Source organism: Ornithorhynchus anatinus, chromosome 1, assembly GCF_004115215.2.
Source record: "Ornithorhynchus anatinus isolate Pmale09 chromosome 1, mOrnAna1.pri.v4, whole genome shotgun sequence".
NCBI lineage: Eukaryota > Metazoa > Chordata > Mammalia > Monotremata > Ornithorhynchidae > Ornithorhynchus > Ornithorhynchus anatinus.
The window spans coordinates 182,078,118-182,098,467 of NC_041728.1; the positions used below are offsets into that span (position 1 = coordinate 182,078,118).

Here is a 20,350-nt window from a genome sequence, read left to right on the forward strand (position 1 = left end):
ACTCCCAGGAGAGGACAAATAATAAAAATGATGGTGCTATTTGTTAAGCGCTTACTATGTGCCAGGCGCTGTACTAAGCGCTGGGGTGGATACAGGCAAATCGAGTTGGTCGCAGTCCCTGTCCCACGGGGGGGCGGGGGGGCTCACAGTCTCGAATCCCATTTTACAGATGAGGTAGCGGAAGTCCAGAGAGGTGAAGTGAGTCGCCCAAGGTCACGCAGCAGACGAGGGGGGGAGTCGGGATTAGAACCCAGGTCCTTCTGATTCCCAGGCCCGGCCTGTAGCCACTGGGCCAGGCTGCTTCTCTAAATGCATGCACGGGGTGAAAACTCTGGGGAAATGGGACTACGAAACCAAGTTCACCACTCGATCTCACCGTCTCCTCCGTTAGAGTCATCGGACGATTCCTACGTCTCGGCCGAAGAGGAGCCCCTGGAGGCGCCGGTCTTTGAAATCCCCGTGGAGGGAATGGTGGTGGCCCCCGGGGCCAACGTGCTGCTCAAGTGCATTATCACAGCCAACCCGTCACCCCAAGGTGAGCCCGTGCGTGGGGAACAATGCGCTGGGAGACCCGAGAGCGAAGAGAAGTGGAGAATAATGTGCCGGGAGACCCGAGAGAGATGTGGAGTGGGGAAGGATGCGCTGGGAGACCCGAGAGCAAAGTGGAGTGGGGAATAATGTGCGGGGAGACCCGAGAATGAAGAGAAGTGGGGAATAATGTGCTGGGAGACCTGAGAGTGAAGAGAAGTGGGAAATAATGTACTGGGAGAACTGAGAGTGAAGAGAAGTGGGGAATAATGTGCTGGGAGCCCCCAGAGAGATGCGGAGTGGGGAATAATGTGCTGGGAGAACTGAGAGTGAAGAGAAGTGGGGAATAATGTGCTGGGGGACCCGAGAGCAAAGTGCAGTGGGGAATAATGAGAGGGGAGACCCAAGAGTGAAGAGAAGCGGGGAATAATGTGCTGGGAGACCCGAGAGTGAAGAGAAGCAGGGAATAATGTGCTGGGAGACCCGAGAGTGAAGAGAAGCGGGGAATAATGTGCTGGGAGACCCGAGAGTGAAGAGAAGCGGGGAATAATGTGCTGGGAGACCCGAGAGCAAAGTGGAGTGGGCAATAATGCGTGGGGAGGCCCAAGAGTGAAGAGAAGTGGGGAATAATGTGCTGGGAGACCCGAGAGTGAAAAGAAGCTGGGAATAATGTGCTGGGAGACCCGAGAGTGAAGTGGGGAATAATGTGCTGGGACACCTGAGAGAGATGTGGAGTGGGGAACGATGTGCAGGGAGACCCAAGAGTGAAGAGAAGTGGGGAATAATGTGCCGGGAGACCCGAGAGCAAAGTGGAGTGGGGAATAATGTGCTGGGAGAGCCGGGAGAGATGTGGAGTGGGAAACAATGAGCCGAGAGATCCGAGAGCTGTGAGGTGTGAGGAATATTATAATAATAACTACTATTAATAATAATGGCATTTATCAAACGCTTGCTAGGTGCCCAACACCGTTCTAAGCTCTAGGGTAGATACAAGATAATCAGGTTGGACCCAGTCCCTGTCCCACATAAGGCTCAGTCTTAATCCCCGTTTTCCGGATGAGGGAACGGAGGCCAAGAGAAGTTGAATAGCTTGCCCAAGATCAAATAGCAGACAAGTGGCGGAGCTGGGATTAGAATAATAATAACAATGATGGTCTTCGTTAAGCGATTACTGTGTGCCAGGCACCTTACTAAGCGCCGGGATGGAGACCAGCTAATCAAGTTGGACACTATCCCTGTCCCATGTGGGGCTCACGGTCTCCATCCCCATTTTCCAGATGAGGTAACTGAGGCCCAGAGAAGTAAAATGACTCACTCAAGGTCTCAGAACAGACAAGTGGCAGATCCGGGGATTAGAACCCAGGTCCTTCTGACTCCCAGGCCCAGACTCTCCCCACCAGGCCACAGACGTGCTGGGAAACTCGAGCGCGATTGGGAACGAATTGCCCGTCGACTCGTTTTGTTTTGTGGCCTGTCTCCCCCCTTCTAGACCGTGAGCCCGTCGTTGGGCAGGGACGGTATCTGGTGCCGAATGGTACTTTCCAAGCGTTTAGTCCGGCGCTCTGCACACAGTGAGCGCTCAATAAATACCACTGAATGAATGAACGGGGAGACTCAAAGGGAGCCGGGTCAAGTCTTCCCCCATTGAGAGTCCCCAAGGTGGTTGGGGGGTGGTCGCCCCCTCTGAGCTGACGGTGACCGGTCTCCCTCCCTCTGCAGTGTCCTGGCAGAAGGACGGGGTCGCCTTGAAGAGCGGCGCCCGCACCCTGATCCGGGCAGAGGGCGAACGCCACACCCTCCTCCTGCGCCAGGCTCAGCCCGAAGACACCGGCCTCTACACCGTCTTCGCTGCCAACGAGCTGGGCCAGGCCAGCTGCAACGCCACCCTCTCTGTGAAACATGGTGAGGAGCCTGGGGGGATCCAGGGAGCCGGGGCCGGGGGGACACGGACGACTTCCTGGGGTCGGCAACCCCACCATCTCCTTGGTGACTGGTCTCTAGGGGTCGGCATCTCTAAGGTCACCGTGGCGACTGACCTGTAGGAGTCAGCCTCCCCAGAACCTTCATTCATTCGTTCAATCGTATTTATGTTGGTATTTATTAAGCGCTTACTATGTTCTAAGCCTGGGTAGATAAGGGGTAATCAGGTTGTCCCACGTGAGGCTCACAGTTAATCCCCATTTTCCAGATGAGGTAACTGAGGCCCAGAGAAGTGAAGTGTCTTGCCCACGGTCACACGGCTGCCAAGTGGCAGAGCCAGGATTCGAACCCGTGACCTCTGACTCCCAAGCCCGGGGCTCTTTCCACTGAGCCATGCTGTATTTCTTGAGCGCTTACTCTGCGCAGAGCACTGCACTCAGCCCTTGGGTGAGTGCGCCGTGACAATTAACAGATACATTCCCCGCCCTCAGTGAGCTTACAGTATAGAGGACCTCCGTGGTAACTGGCCTTCGAGAATCAGCCTCCCCAGGATCTCCATGATCTGGTCTCTATGATTCATCATCCCCAGTGGGATAATAATAATAATAATAATAATAATAATAATCATCATCATCATCATTGTGGTATTTGTTAAGCACTTACTAGGTGTCAAGCATTGTTCGAGGTTCGGGGTAATAATAATAATAATGACTGTGGTATTTGTTAAGCGCTTACTAGGTGTCAAGCACTGTTTTAAGCTCTGGGGTAATAATAATAATAGTTGTGGCATTTGTTAATAATAATGTTGGTATTTGTTAAGCGCTTACTATGTGCAGAGCACTGTTCTAAGCGCTGGGGTAGATACAGGGTAATCAGGTTGCCCCACGTGAGGCTCACAGTTAATCCCCAATTTACAGATGAGGGACCTGAGGCACAGAGAAGTTAAGTGACTTGCCCACAGTCACTCAGCTGACAAATGGCAGAGCCGGGATTCGAACCCAGGTCCTCTGACTCCCAAGCCCCGGCTCTTGCCACTGAGCCACGCTGCTTCTTCTTAAGCGCTTACTGGGTGTCAAGCACTGTTCTAGGCTCTCGGGTAATAATAATAATAATAATGATGATTGTGGTATTTGTTAAGCCGCTTACTAGGTGTCAAGCACTGTTTTAAGCTCTGGGGTAATGATAATAATAGTTGTGGAATTTGTTAAGCGCTTACTAGGTGTCAAGCACTGTTCTAAGCTCTGGGGTAATAATAATAATAATCATTGTGGTATTGGTTAAGTGCTTATTAGGTGTCAAGCACTGTTCTAGGCTCTGGGGTAATAATAATAATGATGACTGTGGTATCTGTTAAGTGCTTATTAGGTGTCAAGCACTGTTCTAAGCTCTGGGGTAATAATAATAATAACTGTGGTATCTGTTAAGTGTTTGCTATGTGGCAAACACTGTTGAGTTGTTCTAAGCTTTGGGGTAGATAGAAGGTGATCAGGTTGTCCCCCGTGGGGTTCACGGTCTTCATCCCCATTTTCCTGATGAGGTCACCGAAGCCCAGAGAAGTGAGGTGGCTCGGCCAAGGTCACACAGCAGACAGGTGGCAGAGGCGGGATTAGAACCCACCTCTTCTGACTCCCAAACCTGGACTCTTGCCGCTAGCCAGGCTGCTTCTCCATAGTGACATGGGCAGCAGATGGGTGAGGGAGAGGGTGATGGTGGAGTGATTTCTCTTGGGTTCAGGGAAAATGGCAGAATTCCAGGAAGAGGGTTAAGGTCAGGATCCTTCTGGCCTCCCTAATCCCCCTCCTTCCCCCCAAACCACACACACACACACACACAAATACACTTCCCTCGCCCGCTTAGGAGAGGGGACACCAACCTTTCATTCAAGAAGCAGTTTGGCTCAGTGGAAAGAGGCCGGGCTTGGGAGTCAGAGGTCATGGGTTTGAATTCCGGCTCTGCCACTTGGCAGCTGTGGGACTGTGGGCAAGTCACTTCACTTCTCTGGGCCTCAGTGACCTCATCTGTCAAATGGGGATGAAGACTGTGAGCCTCGCGTGGGACAACCTGATGACCCTGTATCTAGCCCGGCGCTTAGAACAGTGCTCTGCACGTAGTAAGCGCTTAACAAATGCCAACGTTATTATTATTATTATTCGATCCTAACCCGGGGGCTCGGCAAAGGTGAGCCTTTGTCTGGGGCCCCATTTGCCGACTGGCTGATCTGGAAGATGGGCAGACAGGAGACAGGATGGTCTAGTGGATAGAACCCCAATCTGGGGTCAAAAAGACCTGGATTCATTCATTCATTTATTCAGTCGTATTTATTGAGTGCTTACTGTGTGAGGAGCACTGAATAATAATGATGATGATGATGATGGCACGTGTTAAGCGCTTACTATGTGCCCAGCACTGTTCTAAGCACTGGGGTAGGTTCAAGGTCATCAAGGGTGGACAAGGGAATCAGGTTGTCCCACGTGGGGCTCACGGTCTTAAACCCCATTTCCAGATGAGGGAACTGAGGCACAGAGAAGTGAAGTGACTAGCGCAAGGTCACATAGCTGATAATTGGCGGAGGTGGGATTCGAACCCATGAACTCTGACTCCCACGCCCGGGCTCTTTCCACTGAGCCACGCTGAACTGAGCGCTTGGGAGAGGACAATACAACAATAAACAGACACATTCCCTGCCCACAAGGAGCTCAGGGGGGGAGACAGACATTAATATAGATAAATAAATGAGGAATGCGGACAGAAGCGGTGCGGGGCTGGGAGGGGGGATGAAGAAAGGGAGCGAGGCGGGACGACGCGGAAGGGAGCGGGAGGAGAGGAGAGGGGGGCGCGGTCGGGGAAGGCCTCCGGGAGGAGGTGGGCCCGCAGGAAGGCTTGGAAGTGCAAGAGAGTCACCGTCTGTCGGATATGAGGAGAGGGCGGTCCGAGCGAGAGGTTGGCGGTGAGACAGGGGAGATGGAGGCCCAGGGAGGAGGTTGGCATTAGAGGAGCGAAGACTGTGGGCTGGGTTGGAACAGCAGCGCGGTGAGGTAATAATAATAATGTTGGTATTTGTTAAGCGCTTACTATGTGCAGAGCACTCTTCTAAGCGCTGGGATAGATACAGGGTCATCAGGTTGTCCCACGTGAGGCTCCCGGTCTTTGTCCCCATTTTCCAGATGAGGTCACTGAGACCCAGAGAAGTGAAGTGACTCGCCCACAGTAACACAGCTGATAAGCGGTGGAGCGGGGATTCGAACCCTTGACCTCTGACTCCCAAGCCCGGGCTCTTTCCACCGAGCCACGCTGCTTCTCTAGGAGGGGGCGAGGTGATGGACGGCTTTAAAGCCGATGTGACCGGTTTCTGTTTGATGCGGAGGTGGACGGGCAACCCCTGGAGGGACTTGACGGGGAGGGAGACTTGTCCGGAAGGTTTTTGGAAAAAAAATGATCCAGGCAGCCGAGTGAAGTAAGGACTGGAGTGGGAAGAAACGGGAGGCAGGGAGGTCAGCGAGAAGGCCGACGCGGTAATCCGGGCGCGACAGGAGCGTATTAACGTGGTAATACGCTGGGGAAGCAGCGTGGCTCAGCGGAAAGAGCCTGGGCTGCGGAGTCAGAGGTCATGGGTTCGACTCCCGGCTCTGCCGCTTGCCAGCTGTGTGACTTTGGGCGAGTCACTTCCACTTCTCTGGGCCTCAGTGACCTCATCTGGAAAATGGGGATGAAAACTGGGAGCCCCACGTGGGACAATCTGATCCCCCTGTATCCCCCCAGCGCTTAGAACGGTGCTTTGCACATAGTAAGCGCTTAACAAATACCACCATTATTATTAATGGTTTGGATGGAGAGGAGAGGGCAGATTTTAGCGACGTCGCGAAGATGGGCCCGACGGGATTCGGTGACGGACTGAATATGTGGGTTGAAGGAGAGAGAGGAGTCAAGGACAAGGACAAGGTCACGGGCTGGTGAGATGGGAAGGATGGGGGTGCCATCTACAGCCACGGGAAAGTCAGGGAGGGGACAGGCTTTGCGTGGGGAGATAAGATGATGATGGAGATGAGATAATAATAATAATAATAATAATAATGGTGTTTCTTAAGCACTTAGAATGTTCTAGGCACCGTTCTAAGCACTGGGACAATCGGGTTGGACACAGTCCCCGTCCCACTAAGGGCTCATAGTATGGCGTAGTGGATAGAGCATGAGCCTGGGCGTCACAAGGTAACGGGTTCTAATCCCGGCTCCGCCACTTGTCTGTCGTGTGACCTTGGACAAGTCGCTTCACTTCTCTGGACCTCAGTGACCTCATCTGGAAAATGGGGATGGAGGCCGAGAGCCCCACATGGGACAGACCCGATTTGCTAGTATCCATCCCAGTGCTCAGTAGAGTGCCCGGCACACAGTAAGTGCTTAACAAATGCCGTCATTATTATTTTTATTATTATTATGAATCCCCATTTTACAGAGGAGGGAACTGAGGCCCAGAGATGTGATCTGCCCGAGGTCACCCCGCGGACAGTGGGCGGAGCCAGGATCGGAACCGAGGTCCTTCTGACGCCCAGGGCCGTGCTCGATCCACTAAGCCACACTGCTTCCCTAGAAGGCTATTGGGGGATAACGATAATAATAATAATGGTATTTCTTAAGCGCTTACTATGTGCAAAGCACTGTTCTAAGCGCTGGGGGGGAGGTACAAGGTGATCGGGTCGTCCCAAGTGGGGCCCACGGTCTTCATCCCCATTTTACAGATGAAGGAACTGAGGCTGAGAGAAGCGAAGTGACTTGCCCACAGTCACGCAGCTGCCAAGTGGCAGAGCGGGGATTCGAACCCACGACCTCCGACCCCCAAGCCCACGCTCAGAGGCAGGAGTCGATGAGAATGAGTCCCAGCGAAATGAACGAAGAGAGCGAGCTGGGGTGGAGTGGGAGAGTGGAGAAGGGAGAGGGAGAGAGTCGATCGAGTGCCTTAAAGCCAAGGACCGGCGTTTCCTCACGAAGCAAACATTAGCGGTCACGAGCGTAATAAGTCTGACGAAGGCCACGACCAGAGCTGAAAATTCCTTTTTCATTTCGATTAACGGTCTCGCTTGGCCTCGAATCGACTCCTTCTGGCTCCGGCCCCGTTTCTCTCTGGCTTCAGGCCTGTGGGCCGGGACTAATTTGCGGAGAGAGGTCGCGGCTGTTTTCAAAGATCTTCAGCGAGGGAGATTTCGGTCACCTTTAGTGTTCGTCACTGTCTGACGAGACTCCTCCAAATCCGTCCCGCTGGGATTTGTCCTTTCCGCGGGGAACGTGGAAAACCCTGATATTAGTAGCAGAAGTAAATAAATGGGGATTAAGACCGTGAGCTCCATGTGGGACGGGGACTGTGTCCAACCTGGTTTGCTCGCGACCACCCCGGCCCTTAGTACGGTGCCTTTCACAAGGTCAAGCGCTTCTGCTGGGTGACCTTGGCCAAGTCACTTCTCTCCTTGGGACCTCAGTGACCTCATCCGTGAAATGGGGATTTGGGACTCTGAGTCCCACAGAGTCCAACTCTATCTGCTCGTATCCCCCCCCCCCCCCGTGCTTAGTACAGAGCCTGGCACTTAGAGAAGCAGCGTGGCTCAGTGGAAAGAGCCCAGGCTTGGGAGTCAGAAGTCATGGGTGCGAATCTCGGCTCTGCCACTTGGCAGCTGTGTGACTGTGGGCAAGTCACTTCACTTCTCTGGTCCCCAGTTACCTCATCTGTCAAATGGGGATTAACTGGGAGCCTCACGTGGGACGACCCGATGACCCTGTATCTCCCCCGGCGCTTAGAACGGTGCTCTAGTAAGTGCTTAACAAATACCAACATTATTATAGTAAGCGCTTAACAAATGCCATTATTTTTCCAGCATGTGGTACAGTGCCTAGCACATAGTAAGCACTTGACATGGACCATAATTATTATTAAGCGAGGCTTAGTGGAAAGAACCCGGGCTTGGGAGTGGGTTCTAATCCCTGCTCCGCCACTTGCCCGCTGTGTGACTTTGGGTAAGTCACTTCACTTCTCTGGGTCTCAGTGACCTCATCTGGATCATGGGGACTAAAGGCGTGAGCCCCAGGTGGGACAACCTAAATACCCTGTATCTCCCCCAGCGCTTAGAACAGTGCTTGGAACATAGTAAGCGCTTAACAAGTACCATAATTATTACTAGCAAATATTATTATTATTATTTTGGGCCCACAGAGAGCAACGCAGATGTACTAAGATACTTGGGAAAGTGCCAACATAAAGAAGGGCCAGGTTTCCCGCCCACAGGAGCTTATAGTCTAATGGGGGGGAGAAAAATATTTACAACTACTAGTATATCTGTAGATTATCGATATAATAATTCATTCATGTCCTGCCCACAGGAATTTATAGTCTAATGGGGGGGGGAGAAAAATACTTACAACTACTAGTAAATCTGTAGATTATCGATATAATAATTAATTCATATCCTGCCCACAGGAACTTATAGTCTTATGGGGAGAGAAAAATATTTACAACTGCTAGTATATCTGTAGATTATCGATATAATAATTAATTCATATCCTGCCCACAGGAACTTATAGTCTTATGGGGGAGAGAAAAATATTTACAACTGCTAGTATATCTGTAGATTATCGATATAATAATTAACTCATATCCTGCCCACAGGAATTTATAGTCTAATGGGGGAGAGGAAAATATTTACAACTACTAATATATCTGTAGATTATCGATATAATAATTCATTCATATCCTGCCCACAGGAACTTAAAGTCTAATAGGGGAAAGAAAAATATTTACAACTACTAGTGTATCTGTAGATTATCGATATAATAATCAATTCATATCCTGTCCACAGGAACTTATAGTCTAATAGGGGAAAGAAAAATATTTACAACTACTAGTATATCTGTAGATTATCGATATAATAATCAATTCATATCCTGTCCACAGAAACTTATAGTCTAATAGGGGAAAGAAAAATATTTACAACTACTAGTGTATCTGTAGATTATCGATATAATAATTAATTCATATCCTGTCCACAGGAATTTATAGTCTAATAGGGGAGAGGAAAAAATTTACAACTACTAGTATATCTTGTAAATTATCGATATAATAATTAATTCATATCCTGCCCAAGGGAACTTCTAGTCTAACGGGGGAGAGAAAAATATTTACAACTACTAGTATATCTGTAAATTATCGATATAATAATTAATTCATATCTTGCCCACAGGAACTTATAGTCTAATGGGGGAGAGGAAAATATTTACAACTACTAGTATATCTGTAAATTATTGATATAATAATTAATTAATACTAACGTTTCTCTCCCCCTCTATCCTGTAAGCTCGTTGTGGGCAGGGAAATACCAACTCTGTTATATTAAACTCTCCCGAGTGCTCAGTACAGTGCTCTGTAGTAAGTGCTCATTCGTTGTGGGCAGGGAAAGTGTCCGATTGTCATTGTATCGTCCTCTCCCAAGCGCTTAGTACAGCGCTCTGCGCACAGTAAGCCCTCAGTAAATACAACTGAATGAAATACCATAGATTGATATGCAGTAATGTATTCCCAGCGCTTAGTACAGTGATTGACATGTAGTGAGCGCTTAACAAATACCATTGTTATTATTACTGTAGTATATTATAGTAACATAGTAATCTCTGTAATGATCTGGATCTGTGTTCCCTCCTCCTCATTCCTATAGCTCCTTAAGCAATGAGGCAATCAGCGTGGCTCAGCGGGAAGAGCCCGGGCTGGGGAGTCAGAGGTCATGGGTTCAAATCCCGGCTCCGTCCCTTGTCAGCTGTGTGACCTTGGACAAGTCACTTCACTTCTCTGGGCCTTAGTTCCCTCATCTGGAAAATGGGGATGAAGACTGTGAGCCCCACGTGGGACAGCCTGATCGCCTTGTATCCGCCCCAGCGCTTAGAACAGTGCTTTGCACATAGTAAGCGCTTAACAAATGCCCTCATTATTATGATTATTATTATTACTGAATGTTCGCTGTATACAGAGTACTGTGCTAAGCACTGGGGAAAGAACAGTGGAGCAGAGTTTGTAGATGGGCAGCCTAGAGAGGGAGATAGACCTGAAAGTAATCAATCGATCAAATGTATTTATTGAGCGCTTACTGTGCGCAGAACACTGTACTAAGCGCTTGGGAGCATCTAATACAACCACGTTGGTAGATGTGTTCCCTGCCCAAAGCGAGCTTACAGTCTAGAGGGGGAATAAATTGTGAATATGGACATAATAATAATAATAATGTTGGTATTTGTTAAGCGCTTACTATGTGCGGAGTACTGTTCTAAGCGCTGGGAGAGATACAGGGTCATCAGGTCGTCCCCCGTGAGGCTCACAGTGAATCCCCATTTTCCAGAAGAGGTCACTGAGGCCCAGAGAAGTGAAGTAACTTGCCCAGAGTCACACAGCTGACAAGTGGCAGAGCGGGGATTCGAACCCATGACCTCTGACTCCCAATCCCGGGCTCTTTCCACTGAGCCACACTGCTTCTCTTCCACTGTGGACTGTGAGCTCGTTATGGGCAGGGAATGTGTCCGCTAATTCTGTTGTATGGTGCTCTCCCAAGCGCTTGGCACAGTGCTCCGCACCTAGCAAGTGCGTGATAAATAAGACTGATGGATTGATAAATGCCGTGGGGCTGAGGGCGGGTTGAATGAAGGGCACGGAAGGGAGAGGGAGAAGAGGAAACGAGGGCTGAGTCGGGGAAGGCCTCTCGGAGGAGGTGTGACTTTAATGAGGGGGGGAGAGCAGTGGTCTGTCAGGAAACGACTACAACGGTAACACGGATGGTATTTGTTAGGCGCTTACTATGTGCCGAGCACTGTTCTAAGCGCTAGGGGAGATGCAAGGTGATCAGGTTGTCCTACGTAGGGCTCACGGGCTTCATCCCCATTTTATAGTCGAGGGAGCCGAGGCCCGGAGAAGTGAAGTGAGTTGCCCCAGGGTCACACAGCAGACAAATCGTGGAGACGGGATTAGAACCCACGACCTCCCAAGCCCGGGGTCTTTCCACTAAGCCACGCTGCTCCTAGGGGGAGGGAATACAGACCAGAAGGAGGACGGGGGCGAGGGGTCGGCGCTGTAAGAGACGGGAGATGGAGGGACGGGGAGAAGGTCGGCGTTAGAGGAGCGGAGCTTGCGGGCCGGGCTGGGAGTGGGAGAGCGGCCAGGGGAGGTAGAAGGGGGCTACCTGATGGGCGCCTTCAAAGGCGTCGGGCTTCCGTTCGACGCCGAGGGCGACGGGCAACCGCTGGAGCTTGGTTGTCTTGACCTGTGAAATCCAGATTTGGCCCCAGGCTCCAGGTTGGGTCCAACTATTTATTCAGTAGTATTTATTGAGCGCTTACTATGTGCAGAGCACTGGACTAAGCGCTTGGAATGGACAATTCGGCAACAGAGGCAATCCCTGCCCATCGACGGCCTCACGGTCTAGTCGGGGGAGACGGACGGACAAAAACAAGACAACATCATCACGATAGAATCAAGAAACTAAATATCTAAAAGAGGAGAGGAGAATCACGTCCACTGCCTCCTCGCCGTCTCCCCGATTACGTAGCTCTAATCAGATCGGACAAGTCCCCGTCCCGCTAAGGAGGAGGGAGAACGGCGTTTTATCTTCCCCAATCCCTCTTTAGAGTTCAAACTTCTTTTCCCATATGTGATCTTCTTTGCCCACCAACCACTGAGGGAAAAAGGGCCCGGTGGAGTTCTCTTCATTCACAGATGGGGAAACTGAGGCTCCGAAAGGCCCCCGTTAAGGTTCCAGAGCGAAACAAGAATGGAGCCAGGCGTCGGTTCTCTTGACTTCCAGGTTGGACCCCGATCTCAGAATCTCTAGCTGGTTGGGGCCCAGTGGAAAGGGCGTGGGTTTGGAAGTCCTGGGTTCTAGTTCCATTCATTCATTCAATGGTATTTATTGAGCGCTTACTGTGTGCGGAGCGCTGTACTAATCACTTGGAAAATACAATTGGGCAACAGATAGAGACAATCCCTGCCCAGCGACGGGCTCACAGTCTAGAGGGGGGAGACGGACAACGAAACAAAACAAGTAGGCCTCAGTACCGTCAAAATAGATCAATAGAATTATACATATATACTCATCATTAATAAAATAAATAATAATAATGTCGGTATTTGTTAAGCGCTTACTATGTGCAGAGCACTGTTCTAAGCGCTGGGGGAGATAAAGGGTCATCGGGTTGTCCCACGTGAGGCTCACAATCTTAATCCCCATTTTACAGATGAGGGAACTGAGACCCAGAGAATGATAATGTTGGTATTTGTTAAGCGCTTACTATGTGCCGAGCACCGTTCTAAGCGCTGGGGTAGATCCAGGGTAATCGGGTTGTCCCACGTGAGGCTCACAGTTCATCCCCATTTTACAGATGAGGTCACTGAGGCACAGAGAAGTGAAGTGACTCGCCCACAGTCCCACAGCTGACAAGTGGCGGAGCCGGAATTCGAACCCAGGACCTCTGACTCCCAAGCCCGGGCTCTTGCCACTGAGCCACGCTGCTTCTAGATAGAGAAATAATTTATTTCTAAATAGAGAAATAAGTAATCTATACAAATATTCACAAGTGCTATGGGATAGGGAAGGGGGTAGAGCAGAGGGAGGGAGTCGGGGCGACGGGGAGCGCTTGACGAATACCATCGTTATTATTATTTTGATTTATTTATTATTCATTCATTCAATAGTATTTATTGAGTGCTTACTATGTGCAGAGCGCTGTACTAAGCGCTTGGAATGGACAATTCGGCAACAGATAGAGACAATCCCTACCCATTGACGGGCTCACGGTCTAATCGGGGGCTTAATCGTATCCCCCCCCCCCCAGTGCTTAATAGAGTGCCTGGCACACAGTAAGTGCTTACAAATACCACAATTATTCTTATTATTGAGTCCGCCACGTCTCTGCTGTGAGACCTTAGGCAAGTCCCTTCTCCTCTCTGTGCCTCAATTACCTTATCTGCAAAAATGGGGATGAAGAATGTGAGCCCCGTGTGGGACAGGGACCGTGTCCGACCTGATTAGCTTGACTCTACCCCAGCGCTCAGAACAGTGCCTGGCATATAGTAAGCGCTTAACAAATACCATTTTTTTCAAAAATGAACAGATTGGGGGAGCGTGTGGCTCAGTGGCAAGAGCTCAGGCTTGAGAATCAGGGGAGGTGGGTTCTAATCCCGCCTCCGCCACTTGTCTGCTGCGTGACCTTGGGCAAGCCACGTAACTTCACCGTGCCTCAGTTACCTTGGGAGTCAGAGGTCGTGGGTTTTCATCCCGGCTCTGCCACTTATCAGTTGTGTGACCTTGGGCAAGTCACTTCACTTCTCTGGGCCTCAGTTCCCTCATCTATAAAATGGGGATGAAGTCTGTGAGCCCCACGTGGGACACCTGATGACCTTGTATCTCCCCCAGCTCTTAGAAAGGTGCTTGGCACATAGTAAGTAATAGTTTAGTATACTAGAATATAGTATAGTGTATAGAATATAGTATACTAGTATATAGTATATATAGTATATAGAATATAGTATATCGTATACTAGAATATAGTAATAATCATGATTATTATTATTATCATCATTATTATTACCCCAGCACTTAAAACAGTGCCTGGCACATAGTAAGTGCTGAACAAATGCCGCCATCATCATTATTATTATTATTACCCCAGCACCTAGAACAGTGCCCGGCACATAGCGCTGAACAGATACAATAATAATATTTTTATTATTATTATTGTCATCATTACCTCAGCACTTAGAACAGGGCCCGGCACATAGTAAGCACTGAACAAATACCGTCATCATCATCGTTATTATTATCATCATTACCTCAGCGCTCAGAACAGGGCCCGGCACATGGTAAGCGCCGAACAAATACCATCATCATCATTATTATTATTATTATCATTACCCCAGCGCTCAGAACAGGGCCCGGCACATGGTAAGCGCCGAACAAATACCATCATCATTATTAATAGTATTATCATTACCCCAGCACTAGGAACAGGGCCCGGCACGTGGTCAGCACTGAGCAACTACCATCTAGGGGAAGCAGCGTGGCTCAGTGGAAAGAGCCTGGGTTTGGGAGTCAGAGGTCATGAGTTCGAATCCCGGCTCTGCCAGCTGGCAACTGTGTGACTGTGGGCAAGTCACTTCACTTCTCTGTGCCTCAGTTCCCTCATCTGTAAAATGGGGATGAAGACCGTGAGCCTCACGTGAGACAACCTGATGACCCTGTCTCTTGCCCAGCGCTTAGAACGGTGCTCTGCACAGAGTAAGGCCTTAACAAATACCCACGTTACAGCGTGGCTCAGTGGAAAGAGCCCGGGCTTTGGAGTCAGAGGTCATGAGTTCAAATCCCGGCTCTGCCACTTGCCAGCTGTGTGACTGTGGGCGAGTCGCTTCACTTCTCTGTGCCTCAGTTACCTCCTCTGTAAAATGGGGATGAAGTCTGTGAGCCCCACGTGGGACAACCCGATTCCCCTGTGTCTACCCCAGCGCTTAGAACAGTGCTCTGCACATAGTAAGCGCTTAACAAATACCATCATCATTATTATTATTATTATTATTATTATTACCATCATCATTATTATAATTCCCCGGTCTCTCTGCGTCCCCTCCGGTGGCCCGGAGCCCGGGTGAGTCACGTCAGGAAGGAGCGGGGCCCAAAAGCTGACCGTCCCCCGGGGTCGCAGCCGGGCAGGGTTAGAAGGAGAGCGGCCGGAGGGCCGGACGAGGCCCCGGGGGCCGCGGGGGAGGGACAGCTGGGCCCGGGGCAGGCTGTCTTACCCTACAAGGCCGCGTTTGGGCCGGTGGCCTGGAGAGAGGCCAGCGGGCAAGCGCGCAGAGACGGGGGGAAGGGAGCAGGCCGAGGAAAGGCGGAGGAGGGAACGGGCCCTTGGAGGAACCGGGAAGGCGGAGGACTTTCCCGTCGCCGTAGACGGCCTTCCCGTCTCCCGAACCCGGGACCCTGGCCTCTTCCTCGACTCCTCGCTCTCCTTCAGTCCACGCCTTCGTTCTGCCACCGAATCCCGGCGGTCCCACCTTCACGGCGTCGCTAAAATCCGTCCTTTTCCTCTCCAGCCAAACTGCTGCCACGTTCATCCAAACACTCCAGCGTGGCTTAGTGGAAAAAGGCCGGACTTGCGGGTCAGAGGTCGTGGGTTCTAATCCCCGCTCCGCCGCTTGTCCGCTGTGTGACGTTGGGCGGGTCGCTTCACTTCTCCGGGCCTCGGTTCCCTCCTCTGGAAAATGGGGATGAAGACGGCGAGCCCCTCCTGGGACAACCTGATTCCCCTGTGTCAACCCCAGCGCTTAGAACAGTGCTCTGCACATAGTAAGCGCTTAACAAATACCAACATTATTAACAAATACCATCATCATTATTATTATTATTATTACCCCAGCTGGATGACTGCAGCGGCCTCCTGGCTGACCTCCCAGCCTCCGGTCTCTCCCCTCTCCGGTCCGTTCTTCACTCTGCTGCCTGCATCATTTTTCTATAAAAATGTTCAGGACGTGTCACCTCCCTCCTCAAAAATCTCCAGTGGTTGCCCATTCACTTCCATAGCAAACAAAAACTCATCACCGTCGGCTTTAAAGCCCCCCGTCCCCCGGCCCCCTCCTCCCTCCCCTCCCTTCCGTCCTTCTCCGTCCCGGGCCGCACACTCGGCTCCTCTGCCGCCGCTCGCCTCCTCCCCGGGCCTCCGGCTCGCCCGGCCCGCCGAAGACCCCCGGCCCACGTCCCGCCTGGCCTGGTCGCCCTCCCTCCTCAAATCCCACAGACAGTTACTCCCCAAAAGCTTTAGTGAAGGCCCACCTCCTCCAAGAGGCCTTCCCAGACTAAGCCCCACTTTTCCTCATCTCCTACTCCCTTCTGCCTCACTCTGACCCCTTTCCCCTTCTCCGAACTCCACAGCACTTATGTCCCTCTCTGTCATTTTATTTATTTAATAATAATAATAATGATAATGGTATTGAAGCGCTTACTATGTGCAAAGCACTGTTCTGAGCGCTGGGAGGGATACAAGGTCATCAGGTTGTCCCACATGGGGCTCCCAGGCTTAGTCCCCATTTTAATAATAATGTTGGTATTTGTTAAGCGCTTACTATGTGCAGAGCACTGTTCTAAGCGCTGGGGGAGATACAGGGTAATCGAGTTGTCCCATGTGAGGCTCACAGTTAATCCCCATTTTCCAGATGAGGTCACCGAGGCACCGAGAAGTGAAGTGACTTGCCCACAGTCGCACAGCTGACAAGCGGCAGAGCCGGGATTTGAACCCATGACCTCTGACTCCCAAGCCCGGCCTCTTTCCATTGAGGCACACTGTTTCTGTTTTGGTATTTATTAAGCGCTTACCATGTGCAGAGCACTGTTCTAAGCACTGGGAGAGATACAAGGTAATCAGGTTGTCCCACGTGAGGCTCACAGTCTTAATCCCCATTTTACAGATGAGGGAACTGAGGCTCAGAGAAGCGAAGTGACTTGCCCACAGTCACACAGCTGACCAGCGGCAGAGCTGGAATTCGAACCCATGACCTCTGACTCCCAAGCCCGGGCTCTTTCTACTGAGCCACGCCGCTTCTACAATGCTTATTTGTATCGTTATCCATCTCGCCCCCACCGCCCCATCTAGACTGTGAGCTCGTTGTGGGCACTGAATGTCACTGTTTATTGTTGTTTTGAACTCTCCCAAGCGCTTAGTACAGTGCTCTGCACACAGTAAGCGTTCAGTAAATACGGCTGAATGAACGAATGAGGAGGGAGGAGGCCCAGGGGGGAATAAGAGAGGCGGATGATATGATTCGAGGGAGCCTACCCTTGTCCTAATCCCCTTTGACGTCTCGTCCGCCTTTGGCACCGTGGACCTCCCCCCCCCTCCTGGAAACGCTCTCCACACTCCCACCCTCCTCCTCCGTTACTAATAATAATAATTACGGCACCCGTGAGGCGTTTACTATGTGCCACGCACTTTTCTAAGCACTGGGCTACGTACGAACGAATCAGATTGGCCGCAGTCCCTGTCCCACGTGGGGAATCACAGTTTTAATAGATCGGTGAGGTCACTGAGGCCCAGAGAAGTGAAGGCACTTGCCCAAGGTCCCAGGGCACACGTGTGGCGGAGGTAGAATTAGAACCCAGGGCCTTCCGACTCCCAGGCCCGGGCTGTGGTTCTCCTCCTATCTCTCTGGCCGCTCGGGTTCAGGCTTTATCGCGGGCTTCTCCTCTGCCTCGCACCACCCAACCGTCGGGGGGTTCCCGCGAGGCTCAGTTCGGGGGTGCCTTCTGTTCTTGGCCTTGTGTCGGGAAGGACCTGGGTTCTAATCCTGGCTCTGTCCCAGTTAAGCGCTTAGTATGTGCCAGGCACCGTACTGGGCGCTGGGGTGGATCCAAGCAAATCAGGTTGCACCCAATCTCTGTCCTTCATTCATTCAATAGTATTTATTGAGCGCTTACTATGTGCAGAGCACTGGACTAAGCGCTTGGAATGGACAATTTGGCTACAGATAGAGACCGTCCCTGCCCATTGACGGGCTCAAGGTCTAATCGGGGGAGAGGGACGGACAAAAACAATAGCAATAAATAGAATCAAGGGGATGGACATCTCATTAACAAAATAAATAGGGTAATAAAAATCTATACAAATGAGCAGAGTGCTGAGGGGAGGGGAAGGGAGAGGGGGAGGAGAGGAGGGAAAGGGGGGAAAAGGGGCTTTCCTGAGGGGAGGTGAAGGGGGGGCAGAGGGAAAAGGGGAAGCTCAGTGTGGGAAGGCCTCTCAGAGGAGGTGAGCTCTCAGGAGGGCTTGGAAGAGGGGAAGAGAGTGAGTTTGGCGGAGGTGAGGAGGGAGGGCGTTCCGGGACCGCGGGAGGACGTGACCCGGGGGTCGACGGTGGGATGGGCGAGACCGAGGGACGGCGAGGAGGCGGGCGGCGGAGGAGCGGAGCGTGCGGGGTGGGCGGGAGAAAGAGAGAAGGGAGGAGAGGTAGGAAGGGGCGAGGGGATGGACGGCCTCGAAGCCTAGAGTGAGAAGTTTTTGTTTCGTGCAGAGGTGGATAGGCAACCTCTGTCCCCCGTGGGGCTCCCAGTCTCCATCCCCCTTTTAGAGTTGAGGGAACTGAGGCCTAGAAAATTCAGGTGACTTGCCCAAGATCGCACAACAGAGAATTGGCAGTGTCGGGATTAGAACCCATGACCTTCTGACCCCCGGGCCCGGACGCTACCCACTACGCCACACTGTCTCCCTTATGTCTGTCACACGTCTGTTGTGTGACCTTGGGTGAATCACTTCACTTGGGGATGAAGACTGTGAGCCCCATGTGGGACGGGGGCTGTCTCCAACCTGATTAACTTGTATCTACCCCTGTGCGTCGAACAGTGCTTGGCACATAGTAAGCTCTTAACGATATTATCATTATTATTATTATTATTATCATCGATTGCATTCACTCCTCTGGGGAACTCATTGACTCTCCCGGCTTCAACTACCTCGTCTTGGCCACTGATTCCCGAATCTACTCCGTTAGCCCTGACCTCCGTCCTGCTGTGCCGCCTCAAGGTTCCTCAATCAATCGATCGATCGGTTATATTTATTAATAATAATAATAATGATGTTGGTATTTGTTAAGCGCTTACTAGGTGCAGAGCACTGTTCTGAGCGCTGGGATAGATACAGGGTAATCGGGTTGTCCCACGTGAGGCTCACAGTCTTCATCCCCATTTGACAGATGAGGGAACTGAGGCGCAGAGAAATGAAGTGACTCGCCCGCAGTCACACGGCTGACGAGTGGCAGAGCCGGGATTCGAACCCATGACCTCCGACTCCCGAGCCCGGGCTCTTTCCGTTGAGCCATGCCGCTTCTTTATTGAACACTTACGGCGTGCAGAGCACTGGACTAAGCGCTTGGGAGAGGATAGTATAACAGAGTTGGTAGACACGTCCCCCACAAGGAGCTGACGGTCTAAAGGGGGGAGACGGACGTTAATAGAAATAAATAAACTGCGGATTTGGACATGAGTACTTTGGGGCTGGGAGGAGGGGATGAAGAAAGGTTAATTAATAATGTTGGTATTTGTTAAGCGCTTACTACGTGCCGAGCACTGTTCTAAGCGCCGGGGTAGATACAGGGTCATCGGCTTGTCCCACGTGAGGCTCCCAGTCTTCATCCCCATTTTACACATGAGGGAACTGAGGCCCAGAGAAGTTAAGTGACTTGCCCACAGTCATTATTATTATTAATTATCATTATCAATAATAATAATAATAAGTAAGGTACTTACTATGTGCCAAGCACTGTTCTAAGCACTGGGGTAGATACATGTTAATCAGGTTGGACACAGTCCCTGTCCCACGTGGGGCTCAAGGTCTCGATCCCTATTTTCCAGATGAGGGAACCGAGGCCCAGACAAGGGAAGTGATTTGCCCAAGGTCACGCAGCAGACAAGTGGAGGAGTCGGGATTAGAACTCATGACCTTCTGACTCCGGGTCCTGGCTCTACCCACTGAGCCATACTGTTTCTCAGTGCTTTGTAAATCCAAATGCAAAGGCAACACAGGTCATCTCTGTGTAATAATAATAATAATAATAATATTAGTATTAAGCGCTTACTAGGTGCCAAGCACTGTTCTAAGCGCTGGGGGGGATACAAACGGTGTTATCAGGTTGTAATAATAATAATAATAATGTTGGTATTTGTTAAGCGCTTACTATGTGCCGAGCACTGTTCTAAGCGCTGGGGTTGACATAGGGGAATCAGGTCGTCCCACTTGGGGCTCACAGTCTTCATCCCCATTTTACAGATGAGGGAACTGAGGCCCAGAGAAGTGAAGTGACTCACCCACAGTCACACAGCCGACGAGTGGCAGAGCCGGGAGTCGAACCCATGAC

General features: G+C 51.0%; 1 protein-coding gene across 1 annotated transcript in view; it reads left to right on the forward strand.

Moving 5' to 3' along the window:
* Positions 1-20,350, forward strand: part of SPEG (striated muscle enriched protein kinase) — a 143,307-nt gene that overhangs the window by 39,278 nt on the left and 83,679 nt on the right. The window contains 2 exon segments of the mRNA XM_029063161.1: positions 392-535; positions 2,248-2,430. Coding sequence (XP_028918994.1) covers positions 392-535; positions 2,248-2,430 — 327 coding nt within the window.